This window comes from Idiotropiscis lumnitzeri, chromosome 3, assembly GCF_059441095.1.
Source record: "Idiotropiscis lumnitzeri isolate Australia: NSW breed Sydney's pygmy pipehorse chromosome 3, RoL_Ilum_1.0, whole genome shotgun sequence".
NCBI lineage: Eukaryota > Metazoa > Chordata > Actinopteri > Syngnathiformes > Syngnathidae > Idiotropiscis > Idiotropiscis lumnitzeri.
In genome coordinates this window covers 5,116,413-5,130,858 of record NC_142393.1, presented here as the reverse complement: position 1 = coordinate 5,130,858, position 14,446 = coordinate 5,116,413, and the positions used below count along the sequence as shown (strand labels likewise).

The following is a 14,446-nucleotide window of genomic DNA, read 5'->3' as shown; positions in this document are numbered from 1 at the left end:
AGGAACACATGCTGCTCCCTGGTGGTCATATAGTGTCATTGCAGCGCCATTTATATTACATTGCTAGCTTATCAAGCATGAGGTGTCAGATCGGAACTTGTAGTGCATTTATTGCATCATAAAGCAGACAAGAAAAAAACAGCGTAGTGCAAACATACTCCACGAAATACCTGAGGAGGTATCTTGATAGTCTCAGCTGTGTTTCAGGGAAACGCTCCGCTTTGTATTGCATACGGAACATCCTTGAACAACGTGTGCTTTGGGTTTAATTTCAGAACTGTAACCATTTTGGGATACGTAAATTGATTAGTGGTACCACAGAGAAGAAAAATACACATCATATTGGTTAGCTAGCATAGAAGTCCTCAAAAGTCAGCAAAGATTCTGCTCTGACGTTTTGGGAAACAGACAATTCTAAAGATGCCAACTGTATCCAAATACTTTTATCTGGAATGATTGAGTGTCATGATAGTTTGAAATGAGCGTCAGTATTTCTGTTACGCTCTTACAGCTTTTATTTGAACAGGATTCTACTTCCTGTTTTGTTTAATTACTGTCGACATGATAGTGATACAAAGGACTTAGAAATGGCTGCTGAACGCTGACTTTTTTTTGTAAATATATGCAAGAAAAAATGGATTTGAAACTGAAAATCCGTGCGAGCTCATCAAATCAAAGTGAATCAAATCGTTTTCAAATATATCAAGATACAATATTGAATCTTGTGGGGCGAGAGATGTATACCACATTTACAGTATCCAACTGAAAAGTTCATTGATATTGTAAAATGGCAACAAGAAACTCATTGCACCGTACCCACTGTAACAGAACCGTATCTTATCCAACCGTTCCAAAATAAACCGTCCTGGTATCATATGGCACCCCATGTATCCAGTGATGTATCAAACTGTGTTTGAGATGCAAACCCCAAATATATATATATATATATGTATTTGTGGCACGCACATGTTTTAGGCTTCCTCATTTTGTCATCTTAGACTTGTGTGACAGTGAATAATGTTCAAATGTTACTGCCTGTACAGTTAATGAAGGTGATACAATGGCTTGTACAAATTATTCCAAAAATTGTTGATCTCAATGAGATATTTTGTTTAAAAAGTCGACCAGATTGCCGTCCAACTTGGAGGTACCGTTATATCCTAAAGCGTGGAGTACATAAAAAGAAAAACGTGCTTTCTGTGGTGTTATCAATTTGTGTGCTTCCCCTCGGTATTTTGTGCAGTTGGATAATCATTGTAATCATAACAATTTATAATTCTAATAATATGTCCTTCTTAAACATACAGTCTGTACAATGAAGCGATGCGTACATTTGACGGGTCACGTCATCCTGCCAAACCGCAATACAACGATGTCATGCACATTACATTATTTACAATTGTAACCAGCTGATGGGTGATACCCGATACAAGGAAGAAAATTATGAAGATGAGCTGCGTGTATTTTCCATATAGGTACTGCAATTTTTTCCGCAGGTTGCCGTCCCCTGAAACCTGGCCAGTCCATTATAGGATATAATCAATCATTTATCACTTTTATGCTTGAAATAATACAAGAACGTGTGCTTTGTAATAATATAGCCTGTCCACGTGTACATCACCTGAAATAGCATTTCCAAAATCCATTAGACTTGTTGAGGAAGACGTGGATGTAAAAATGTCATTAATAAATCTTAAAATAATATCATCGACCTGGTTGTGTAATAATGGATTCAAGTTTGAAAGTGACTACTATGTACTCATGTCATATTGATTTTTTTTTGTTGTTGTTTGTGTCCGACGAAGCATTTCAGATTTTCAATGTTGGGTCAAAGCTAAATGAAAATGTGAGATCCATTTCTGACGCATTTTGCTTAAAAACCCTGAATCGAAACAAATTTTGGTATCAGTGTGTTTGGATTTTTTCTTCTTTGATTTTGGTGGAAGTCTGAGTGATGTGGCGTTTGGCAGTTGTACATCCATAAAAAGTGACTGTAAAGCCGTCAAGGAGTTTTGTTTCCCTTGCGACTCTGTGCTTGACATGCATGATCGTGTGCAGAAAGATACGTTATCGTCTACGACGTCCATTTAGTGTAGAAAACAAACTGTACAATAAAAGGCTACAGAAGCAAATCAAGCTACTCTGAAAGATTGAAGATTTCGATTCCGACGCCTCGAAACAATTTGTGCCATTTTCAGGAATCACTTGCTTCAACTGGAATGTCAGCTCGCGCGAGCCGTACGGTCGCGACGGAAGACGGCGAGTTAGTGAAGAACTTGGGGCACCTTCCACCTGCGTTAGTCGTCGTAAGCCCGCTACACAAGTCGGCAAGAGAACAATGCTTGTGTGGGTTGCTGCAATGCATTGTAATAATTACAGTAGTAATAGAAATAAGATTCAAGTAGTAGATCTGTACTCGTGCTACTTCTAGTACTGAGCAGTACTATAAGTATAAGTCGTGTAGGTACTAGGTAGTTGTAATAGTAATACAACTAGTAAAGCAGTAGTAATACAACTGTCGTAGTAAGTATTAGCAGTAGTAAATACTAATTAAAATTACTCTCCATCCCCCAAAATTGGTGCTTTGCGTCAGGCATGGCTACTACAACTATAAGTAGGAGTATTAGCAGAAAAAGTCAAATGTAGTACTAATATTATATAAACCAAATACCAATAGTGAGTAATTCTACTAGTAGTAGCCACTACCTGCAGTTACTCATTATAATAGAATTGTAGTCAGCAGAAGTACTAGTAACAATAAATCGTAGTGATAGCACGACTAGTAGTAGTGGGTTCTAATTAGTGGATGGTAGGAGTAGTAGTACTATAAGTAATAGTTATCGTACTAATATGTAGCAGCAGTAGTGGTAGTTATTACTAGTAACAGCGATAGTTTTAAAGAGTAGTGGAAGTTAGTGCTACTACTACGACTACTACAGCTATTACTATCAGCCGTAATAGGAATACCAGCAGGAATAGCAATATATACTACTAATAATAGTACTACTAAAAAGTAGTAGTATGCTTGTACTGGTATTAGTAATAGTATTCGGCAGTAATTGTACTAAGTAGTAGAAGAATTAATAGTAAAAATAATAGCACTAGTTAGGAGAAATAGTAGTTGCTAGTAGTTGTACTGTTAGTAGTACGAGTATTACTACTAGTAGTAATACTGAGTAATAGCCGACTATTAATCGGTAGTAGTAGTAATTAATTGTGCTTTGTAATAGTGATAGTAGTAGTGGTAATCGTAGCAGTAGTAGTAGTAGTACTTAGTGGGAGGGGTAGTAGCAGTATTAATAGTTTTGTACAAGAAATGGGCAGTTGAGTTGAAAACATTTCCGTCGAGTTTCACGTGTGTAGTGGGCTGCAGACAGACAGGCAGGCTGATCGGCGGTGTAACCTTAGCCACTGTTGACCATCGCTCACACACAGGAGCTGCCTGTGTGTGCGTGTGTGTTGTGTGGGTAGCAGAAGGTGTACAGAAAGCGACCCTGAGTTGTTATGTGGTGTGCAACAAGTGGCTCTCCCCTAGGGGGCAGCAGTGAGCAGGGCAAGCTCTTCATGTTACAGGACGAATCGATGCGTGGCCAAAACCCCCATCTCGTCTCGCTTCCCCTCGCTCCTTCTGTTCGTCCGTTGAGGGTGGAGAGACGCTAGCTTCTGCTGATGCTGCTGCTGCCCCATGGTGGCGCTCTAGGCTGCCCCTGGCCTTCCATTCAAGGAGCGGACATTGCAACGTCAATTGAATTTTGGCCTTCAAATGTTGCAACAGAAATGAGAGGAAGACTCACCGCAAGTGGTCACTCTATTAACTCTTGAGTCTCAGAGAACTAGAAAGGAAACATAAGCAATAGTTTGAGTGGGCCATGCGACGTCGTTAACATGAGCGCGATTTTGATGTTTGCGCTGTCATACCTGTTGACTGGAGTTAGCAGAAGGAGGGGTGATCACGCTTTGGTCCTGGGCCGGGTTGACGGGGGCAGAACAAGGAAGGTGGGTGGCACGCCAGTAAATGTCCAGATACTCAGCCAGGTGTTCGCAGGCGTCCTCCAGCTGGTTCTCATCCAGGATCACGTCAAACATCTCCTGGTGGTGAGACAAAGATCACATCAGAAAATACAAAATCATCCATCGATCATTTACGAATAATTTATTTTTACCCGATAAAGTGTCTTCAAATTTGTCCTAATATGTACAGTTATTTTTGGTTAAGTTCTATATTACTGGGGGTTTCAAGAAATAAGATAAGAACGTGCTAAAGTTCACAAAAGGTTGTTTGAAGTCATATGAATCAAAATCTTTATTTTTACCTTTTGGCCACTTTCTAAATAGAATCCAATGTTTGAAATGGTTGGAAATGAGCTTTTAAATGGCCGTTGCCTCCAAAATGTTAATTATCATCAGGGAAAGGAATCATTTTCAAAATGAAAAAAAAAAAAAAAAAAGAATACAAATGGTAAATATGTTTTATTCATATTTTATCAAAACTTAGTAGCCTTCACACACTTTGTCATTCATCTATTCCTCTTCCAATTAGGGGTGTCTACATTTTTTATTTCAGGTACGCATGCAGAAAAATGGAAGGGCCACTTGGACATTTTTTCTTCATTCTTTCTTTTAAATTAATTAATCACACAAAAATAAATCAAACAAAGCAATTATATATTTTTTACCTTTGCTAGTTAAGTTGATAAACTGCCACACACCAGTTTCCTGTTAAAAGGTGATGAGTCAAGTATTATTGAAGATTTTGGGGTGGCCACGGCCCTGTACCCAAGACACGAGCTCCACCCCTGTCCCGAATTGCAGCCCAGCCAAAATAAGAGTAAACTTTATTCACTGCACTATTTTTATGAGTAGCTATTATTATCTTAGTCATAAAAAGTTTATTTGTATCTTTGCCTACTTTGAAAAGCTCTACAATATATAAACCAATTTATTGGTAGTAGTGGCACCATTTCTTTCATGGCCTCGCTTTTCACTCTGCCCACCGTCACCTTGAACACCCCAACTAGCCTTAAGGGCCGTGTCAAATGGCGTTTTTGAAAAATGGATCGTGAGCTGCAAATGGACGGCGAGCCGTAGTTGGGACGATACAGACTGAGAAGGGACGTATCCAGCAAATAAATATGTCAATTCAGTTTGAAGTCTTAAGTGCATGTTGCTGCATGTAAAACCAAGTGTGTTAAGACGCAAGAGAGAGAAATGACATACGGGCGGACACTGAGCAAGCTTGTCCCCCGCCATCATCTGGACGTTCAGATGTTTGCTCTGTGACTTCCCTCGAGATTTGATCAACCTCTGCAGAACCTGAGAGTGCAGCCCACACAAAGACACACAAGCAGTTACAAACGACTTCATTTTCATTTACATGGTTACAGTTTGAAGGAGATATAAAACATGATAAAAATATAATTCATTATATCCAAATAGGTTGGAGTGTAAAGTGGCTAAAGTGAAACATTGAACAACAAGTAAATCATTTGTTAATCATGCCAAAGCCAGCAGAGCTGCAATGTTAGCACAATTAGAATGTTCTTGAGTGTTCAGCTACTGTGGGGTTGAGGGATTATTTGTTTTTGCATATTCAACATTTTATTTGACTGACCTTCAAGGGTCCAAGTCACGAGTATTCTTTATTCTTTATTTTTTTTTCAAGTTCGGCAGGCCGTATTAAAACGTTTGACGGGCCGCATGTGGCCCCCGGGCCGTAATTTGCCCACACCTGCCAATACTGCCATGTATTTTCATCTTTAGTGTAGGTGTGCAAAGTTGTTTTGTGCTCTACTTTGGGTGAGGACACTTTGACGTAGACGACGATGGGGGCCAGGGAGGTTTTGAGGAGCTGCGCCGGGTGATTGATAGTGTCGGCATCCAGGACGACCAGCTGCAGGGACTTGGCGAGCTCAAAAATCCTCTCGATCTCACTCTGGACCTCAGCTGAGAGTCGTATAGAAAGTCGTATGAACACAAAGAAATGGATATGAGCCATATTGCCACTTACCCAGACTGGAGCGCGTGTTGGATCGCTCCATGATGGCCTTCTTGTTGAGCACTGAGCGCTTGGCCAGCGACAGGTCAGCAGTCACCCGTGTTATGGAGATCCTGCAGGACAAGGCATCTCGTGGCAACAATTGTCTGTCATGAGGGCACAGCTCTACGCACTCTCGGCACTATAAAAAAAAAACAATAAACATGCAACAGCACATCTGTACGCACCTGCCATCGAACCTGTGCTTCAGGAAGTCAAACAAGGCTTTCTGCATCATGTCTGTCACCTACAAACACGTAAAGATGAATTAGGATAGTCGCGCTTCGACTTTTTCTTTCTCAAGTTATACCAGAGGTGGGTAGAGTTGACTCATCAACAATCCACTCACTGTCCGATAACGTGACTGCTGGCGGGAGCAGGTGGGCTAAACCATTTGACATAAATGGAGAGGGGGGTGCCATGTTTCCGAAACATATACACTTACTCTTGCCACCAATGCATTGGAAATGAAATGTATGGCTAATTGTACGTGTATTCCTTAGAGACATATTATTTTGCCCGGTGTATAGTTTTATCAGGGGCTCTCATGGGCCCCTTCTCCTATCCCCCCCCCCTTTTCGGTTCTGTTCGAACATTTTCTGTTCATTTGTAGTTCATTTTCTGTTCGAAGAGCTAGGTGACGCATGTGGGCGGTCCAAACTGTGACGTGATTGAGTAAAGTGACAAGCAGATGGCAGCTAGCCAGATATGGGCTAGCATGTGAAGCTAATGGAGCAGTTTAGTTCGTCACTCAGTGCTTTTTCTTGTAAGTACCATAATTATATCCTTCTTCTTCTTTTCCAATGGTGCTTTCCTAGCAGAAACGTGACAAAAAGCCCCCCCCAAAAAACACCACCAACAAAAAAAAAAACAATCGCACACAGTTAATCCTTTGTTGCTGGCTGAAATGAGGCCTGGAGAGGTGTGCTGGCACGTGACCAGCCAGTATGTAGTTATTTAACGTTTAGAGGAAATTGCTGGAGAGAAATTCGTCTACAGTTAAACAAAGGGAGAGAGTGAGCGAAAAGAAAGAAGCAGAGCAGAACTGATGGGCAATAAAGACAATGATAAGACACACGCACACAATATAATCAAATGGCTTGGCACAATGAAGAGAAGCAAACGTGGCTACAGTTTGATCTCTGTGACACGCATCCTATTTTTATCATTCTGGATTTATTTAAGGATGGATTACTGTACAGCTTCTCATTACATCACATCCTGTTACACATTCTTTTTACACTACATAGGACAACGAATGCCACATCTCTTAGTTTATCCCCTCGCTATGTCACAGATTTTTAAGCCATCATTTCTATGGCGTTGTACAGTTACAAGCAGTTACAAGCATATCAATATTTGACTTTGCGTGGCACAAATGTAGTACCACATTATGCCACAACACCACAGGCAGCACTGAGCTCAAGTAGAAGAGATGGAACATCACGTAGAAAACAAAGAAGAGGAAGAGAAGATCTCTCATTAAGGGGCCATAATAGTTGTATCCAAAGAGTTATAATTTGTGTTCAGCGCAGCTATTAGTTTTAGTCTTTTCAAAAACAGTTAAGTATTAGTTTAAATTTTGAAATTGTCTTGTACTTGTGTGCAAGATTAGGAAAACACCATGGCATTTTGAAAATACAGGGCACAGACTTTGAATTACAATAAGTGCAGTGCACGATACCGCTTCTCAAGTTTGATACGTGCATGCATGCACTCGAATTAAATAAAGCTAAGATTCCTTGTTCGCTGAGTTTCCAACTTCTAAAGTGGATTGAATTCTTGTTGAGAAGTATGACTCACAGTTGTATGTTTTTCTATTTTTTTTGTACACTGTACACGCAAACTCGTCTCCTAGGAGAGGACGATGATGTTTTTTTTTTTTCATTGGCTGCTGCTTGATGACGTCGCTTCTGCGCGACACACATTAAGTGGACCACAACTCCCAAACAACTGCTTGACCTTCTCTTTTTCTGGCAAAGGGCCATGCAGTAATATTGAAATAAATACATTTAAAATCAACGCAAAAAGCTCGTGTATTAAATAAATTGTGAAGGACATTTTCGCTATAAAGATAAAGTTTCAATGTGTTTTTTTTTTTTTTTTATAAAACAGAATTCTTGCCATTACAATAAAACATTTTTTGTTTTTATTTCGTTTCGTTAACAATTTTTATTTTCAAATATATTTTTAGCAATTTTCATGGATTAAAATAACCTCAAGTGCAACTAATATCAGATACTCCAAACTTTTCCTCAAGTAATATTCTACAAAAGTCTGTCTTTTTGGTACTTCATAAGAGCTTGCAATTGTCTCACCTCGTAGCCTTTCAGCGAAGGCCCCACCAGCACCACCGGCCGCATGGAGGGAACAACATCATACGGAGGGACAAGTTCTGTCTACACCAGACAAAAATCGACACATAGAAATAATGAATACAAACCCGCAAAACCCGATTGTTATTAATGACGCACAGACAGAGCCCCAGAAAGCATTTCTTTTGTGGAAAACACACCTGTTTCTGCTTCTGTTTGGCTTTCAGAACAAAAAAGGAGCAAACATCAGACAAGAAGGAGGAAGCGCATGAGGTAATTCATCATTAGTTTGCTTAAGAAAAACATTAGCAAAGCATGCCACTGTGGGTTAGAAAGAGGACACTAACGCTGGAGCACTTTCAGGGTTCATCTCGCGCATGCCTTAACTTTCACATCCTGTTAACATACAGTATGCTAAGAGGGTGGTGCAGCTCTCTTTGGCGAGGCGAGCAGTCCCTGAAGAGGAACGACTCGGCAGCTGGGCCTTTGCAGCTCCACATACCTGCAGATGGCGGCGTGGATCTCCAGCCTCCGGATGACGCGTTGCCTCCTTTCCTGCAGAGCGACAAAATGCAAAGCGTCATCGTGGGCGAATTCCCCTCAGGTGGCAATTTGGAGAAAAGCACAAAGCAAAGCCGAGAGATGCGAGAAGTAGGCGTGCCAACGAGGAAACCTTCATTAAAAGGTGTCGTGAAAATGTGGCTTCGGGGCAGTGACAGCAGAGGCGCATGACGTAGAATACGCAAGGTCTAGCGTGTTTACACTCCCTGAAAAAAGTTTTGGAACTGTCGGTCCAATTCCTTTATTTTGGCGAGAGCAAAACCATTTGGATGTTCGGAGCAGTCAACACGAAAAATACCAATACTATAGATTCAGGAAGAAATATGAAATTTTGTGACATAGGAGGTTTGGCCTAAAACTAGCAATATGTGGTGATCATAGCATTAGCATTAAGCTTGAGGACTAAATTCCAAACCAGGGGTGGGCAAACCTTTTGATTTGCGGGCCACAATGGGTTCTAATATTTGACAATGGGGCCGGACCAGTAACCTCACCTCATCGGAGAAAAAAAAAATACACAAAAGTATTATATATATCTATATCTATATCTATCTCTCTCTCTCTCTCTCTCTCTCTCTCTCTCTCTCTCTCTCTCTCTCTCTCTCTCTCTCTCTCTCTCTCTCTCTCTCTCTCTCTCTCTCTCTCTCTCTCTCTTTTTTTTTTATTTTTTATTTTTCACTTTAGAGTCTACGAAAAAACAGTCCATGCAGTTTTTGCGATTATTTCACAAAAGTTCATAAGGCAATACTCCTGCTATACAAACATAAAAATACAAAGTATAATTAGCACAGTACAGAGAATCTGTGCACTTCATCCTGCGGTGTAAATGTCCGTGTGACCTCTGACCTGGCTGCGGCTTTCTGCTCCTGTTTGATCCTGATCGCCTCCAGTTTGACGGGGCTGGGGATGAACGTGATGTCTGCGCCCTCCTTCACCAGCCGACCGATCCACCAGTCATTGTTGTATTTCTGCAGGATAGAAAAGAATTCGCTGCTTCGAGTGTCCTTTGCGACAAAAATCAGCCGAGATGGTAATGACACAAAGATGGCCTCTTACCTCTTTGATGTGCAGAAAATCTTTGGTTTCGAAATTAATGGCTGCGCCTTGGACCGGACAATCTTCATCCAGGGCGCCACAATAACTAACATTGGTTTTCACTGCAAAGGCCACTGGTTTCGACTTCACATAAAGATGTTTTTTTAAAAAGGTGGAAACTATCAAACGAGCATAATAATGACATGCACTTTGATCTCACCTTGGCTCGCTCCAACTGTAGCTGAGCCTGGCGCTCGGCTTCACGCCGAGACGCCTCCTGGTCGTCCTCCAGGGACACGTCGGAATCCGAGGGTCGACTAGTGTAGGAATCGGCTGAACCCTAAAGGAAAGGAAGGCTGGTTTCATTTAAGTGACAAAGCAAAATCGGCCAAGTGTCCAATTTTTATTTAATGCCTGTAGATCACTTACGACCAATCCAAATTCCCCGTTTGAGATAAAAGACCTTTTTTTTTGGAGGGGGGGTCTTTTTTTAAATAGAAGTTTTAAAAAGTGCGTACCTAAAGCTATTTATTGGCAAAACATATAACAAAGACAATTTTTGTAGAGATTGTATTTTCCATAATACACAATAAAAAAACGCCTTAGACAGGCGAACAAAATTGCCTGTTTTGGGCTTCCAATTCAGTTCATAAGTCGACAACAAAATTTAGCAGCATAAGGAAACTTTGTGTCCCCATAATCAGGAAAAACTGATCTGAGAGATGCAGAGTGGAGTCCCAATGCTTTACTCAAACCATATTCAATATACTGTACATCATATGCGACTTATTTGAAAGATCCAAAACCGCACCACCTTCAATGGAAAAAATTACACAAAGTAAAAAAACAGCTAAAGCTTGAGGGAGCAATTAATTTCGAGTCAAATAGCGGCAGATAGAGAACATGCTTGCCTGCAACTTTGCGAAATGTGGAAATTATTGAATTAAAATGAGAGAGTTTCCAAACTTTTTCCACCACTTGTATGACTTCCATGATTTTTCACAAATCTTGTCAAAAGGCGAAATAAAATCAAACAACTGCAACAATGTGACTCGACAAGTGTGCACCATGCTTCGCTATAGGCATGGTGTTTTTTGATGTCCAATCCAACAGCGTTGTATTCACACCAAACCAAATTATGACCAAAAGTTCAACCTTGATTTTATCACCTTATAACAAAATAAATCTACCAAATGTGATAAAACACTTGAAAAATGACAACACAACTAACCAAGCACCAATCAATTTTTCCCCACGTAGTTTTTGTTCTAGCTTTTTGTATTTCAACACGGTAGATGCAGGCGTGGCAAATATTAGGGCAACAGCATCTGCCTTTAACGTCAATGTAGCACGAGCTCAAGTGTCATGTCAAGACTGCTTGAAGACTGCGATGAAATGACATTTAACATATGGGACTCGCAGCAAGGTGCCCATTCAAAGCCAAGCATCCGTGGGAAGGAACGTAAGAGTGCCAAGAAGTGCTAAGGTGATGGAAAAGTGAGTGAAGTGGAATAGCCAATAAGGAGGACACTTCCGGGAAGCTGAGCGTGAGTGACTCCCGTTGACCCGAACTGAAGAGAAAAACATTTTGGTGTTTGCGGTAGTGTCAAAAAGATAAATAAATAGAGGGAGAGCGTGTAGAATTTAGTGCCATCTAGTGGTGAACGAACGTAATGCAACAACCTCAGTTCGAAGCATGCATTTTGAAACTGGCGCACAGCGGTGCCTCAGTGAGACCACATTTCGCAAGCCAACGACCACGTTCTTCAGCAAGCAAAATGTTATCACAAATGACTTCCTTTATTCCCCCTAGTGACTAAAGAAGTACGTTGCATTTGTGATCGGGTGATTGTCTCCTTCGGGTCTCCGCAGCAGAAAGAGGGCGGCGAGGCATGTCTGCATCCTGTACGGAAAGCTGCCACCCATGTAAAATAATTAGTGATTACCAGTTATGATTTATATATAAAATAAATAAATAAATATATATATTGATGTGATTGAACATTTTATGCTTATTATTGAAATTAATAATGTTTTTTGTAAATGAATAAACTAAATAAAGTTCATTCTGTCTCTTATTTATATTTAAACTCATTGGTTGTTTTGTCTCAAACAGGTCGGAACATCAGATCGGTCGAGTCGCGCACCATTCATGTGACATTCTGAAGACGAGACTGCTACTGAAACATGTCAGGTAACTAACACCCTAAAAAAAAACGTAGAAGATAAAAGAACCAACAATTTTAATCAATCATCATGTGTTATATATTGATTGGATTTGATATTATTGATTTAAATCGATTTTCTCTTTAATAGCCCGATATCGATTCATGAAAATATATATCGATACTTTTAATAACGTCTTTTCTCAATAAATTTTCATAACTTCATGTGTCACATGAGAACTTGTCACCATGCAAAATCAGCGTTTCAAAACAAAATGGTGGAAGCAGTGAAGTCGGCGTCAACAAGGATGAAGGTAGATTTATTGTATTGTTAAATAAAATATACACGATTAATGTAACTGCATTGCCTTCAATTCTTGATGTAAATATTAATATTTTTACTAAAGTACCTCGTCAACAACGAGCAGTTTGTACTCATTGCAGCATTGGTACTTCTGAGAATGCCTTCCATATAAAAGTAAAAATGACACTGCGTGAAATCCTTGCTTGAATCGAACATGAAAGAGAAATGAAAATCGAATCAGGCCCTTGTGTATCCAATCGAATCAATTTGAATCAATACCCAGTCCTATTTTCCGGTAGTTGTCTTACCTCAAGAATCAATCGAGCTGCAATGCTTGTTTTATCAATTCAATTCATTACTAATTGAAACATTTCAACGAACCTCAAAGATAACTTCAAAGCAGTTCACCTCTCGTAACATCTCATTTCCCACTGACACTTCAAACATTCAAACTAACGCTCTGGAAAAGAAGGCTGAAATGATCATTCAAGCCATTTTGCCTCTTTTCTCTATCGTTTTGCCTTGGTCAGATAACACGGGAGGGTTTGTTTACTAGTGGTGCCATCGGAAAACGTGTAACTTTGTGGTCTATATATAGAAGCGGGAGGGGAAGAGAGATTCGTGACCAAGAGTCTGCCTGCAGAGCGATGCAACAAAGACGGGCGCATCACAACGTACCTTGTTTAAGATCAGTCCTGTAGCGCTGGAGTCAGACATGATTGCCCCCCACCTCCCCTACGGCTGCGGGGGGGCAGGGGGGGGTGGAGGGAGTCACCATCAGCCTAAGTGCTTCACAGCTGCCATTGCCGCGTTGCCTACAGTCATTTCCTCTGCAAGAGCGACGCAGCGACTGGAAGGCTGCTCAGTGCACAGCTCAGCATCAGCTCCACCCCGATTGAAAATCTCAAGCATCTGCCTTTGCAGCATCACACGTTGCTACTTTGAGTAGCAGCCAATCCCTCATTCAGGACGTTCTGGTGTCACTTCTAGGAAGAAGGGGGATGTGTTTTGATGCGCAGCAGCACACCGGAGGAGTGGTTAGCATCGAGACTTGACAGTTTCAAGTTGGGTGTCCGAATTTACGTGTTCACTCCGCGCTTGCATGATTTATTTATTTTTTTTTACTTACTGTATTTTACGGACGAGAAGCCGCTACTTTCCTAGATTTTGAACCATGCGGCTAATCCAACGGTGCGGTTTTTCTGTGGATTTTTCTTTCACCACTAGGGGCGCTCTATAGTTCAGAAAATACGCTAAATAAATTCGATTTTTTTTTTCTTCTCTTAGGTCTGTTCTGTTTTAAGAAAAGAAGAAGAAAACTTTTTAGAAATGGGGATGCTCTCTGAGGATTTACTTGGTTGTGTAATTTCACACTTGAACGGCAATTAAAAAGTCAAATTTCCATCATGTGTTCCCTTTAGTTTAGCCATGCTAAAGAATGACATTGTTGGTTTGCCGTTAGTGATGCACAATTTGGCATAAGCTGTGAGAAGGGTGACAAATTAAGGATAAACAAAGAAAGCGTGATGATAAGGCCGCCGAACAGCTGCGACGAGCTTAGAAGAGAGTCAGGGAATCTCTCCGGAATGGCAAACACTCTTTCAAAGATTTTTTTTTTGGACTGTTTTGACGATGATGTGGTCCTCAGCCTAGATTCACATCCAAATGCTTCACCATATGGACCCGGACCGATTATTACATTGTTTTGAGACAGCTGCTTGCTCTGATAAAAGATTTGCTGCTGAACTTGAATGGTAAACACCGGCACCTAGAAGTTGGAACGCTGCGTCTGTTAAGTCAGATTTGACCCAGTTAACACTTTTATCTTGTTAGACTTCTCCATGTTATGTTGTTGTTGTTGTTGTATCGAATGAACTTTGACCGGATCTTTTCAGTCCATCATTTTCTTTCTCCTCAACTCAACTTGACGCTTCAGACTGGCACCGTCCAGTGCTCGTATCTCAAATACCGTATCTATCAAATATCATTCATCTCAAATCGACTCGCTTATATCTCAAGGCACCGCGGTTTA

The 14,446-nt window shown here is 40.7% G+C and overlaps 1 protein-coding gene and 1 long non-coding RNA gene across 2 annotated transcripts; one reads left to right on the top strand and one right to left on the bottom strand.

Annotated features, from left to right (window-relative positions):
- Window positions 1-92: 92 nt before the first annotated feature.
- Window positions 93-13,397, bottom strand: LOC148339550 (voltage-dependent L-type calcium channel subunit beta-4-like). Its single transcript, XM_088289147.1, has 14 exons — window positions 13,093-13,397; window positions 10,166-10,285; window positions 9,967-10,089; window positions 9,757-9,878; window positions 8,852-8,904; window positions 8,550-8,569; window positions 8,353-8,433; window positions 6,223-6,281; window positions 6,008-6,108; window positions 5,792-5,943; window positions 5,218-5,313; window positions 3,919-4,089; window positions 3,795-3,833; window positions 93-3,712 (listed from the first exon to the last, which is right to left on the bottom strand). Exons 1-13 carry the CDS (start codon window positions 13,129-13,131, stop codon window positions 3,804-3,806), a joined length of 1,167 nt encoding a protein of 388 aa, XP_088145273.1. The 5' UTR covers window positions 13,132-13,397; the 3' UTR covers window positions 93-3,712; window positions 3,795-3,803.
- On the top strand, window positions 6,683-9,011 carry LOC148339551 (uncharacterized). Its single transcript, XR_015842419.1, has 3 exons — window positions 6,683-6,800; window positions 8,577-8,622; window positions 8,760-9,011. It is a non-coding gene; the product is annotated as an uncharacterized LOC148339551 (long non-coding RNA).
- Window positions 13,398-14,446: the final 1,049 nt, after the last annotated feature.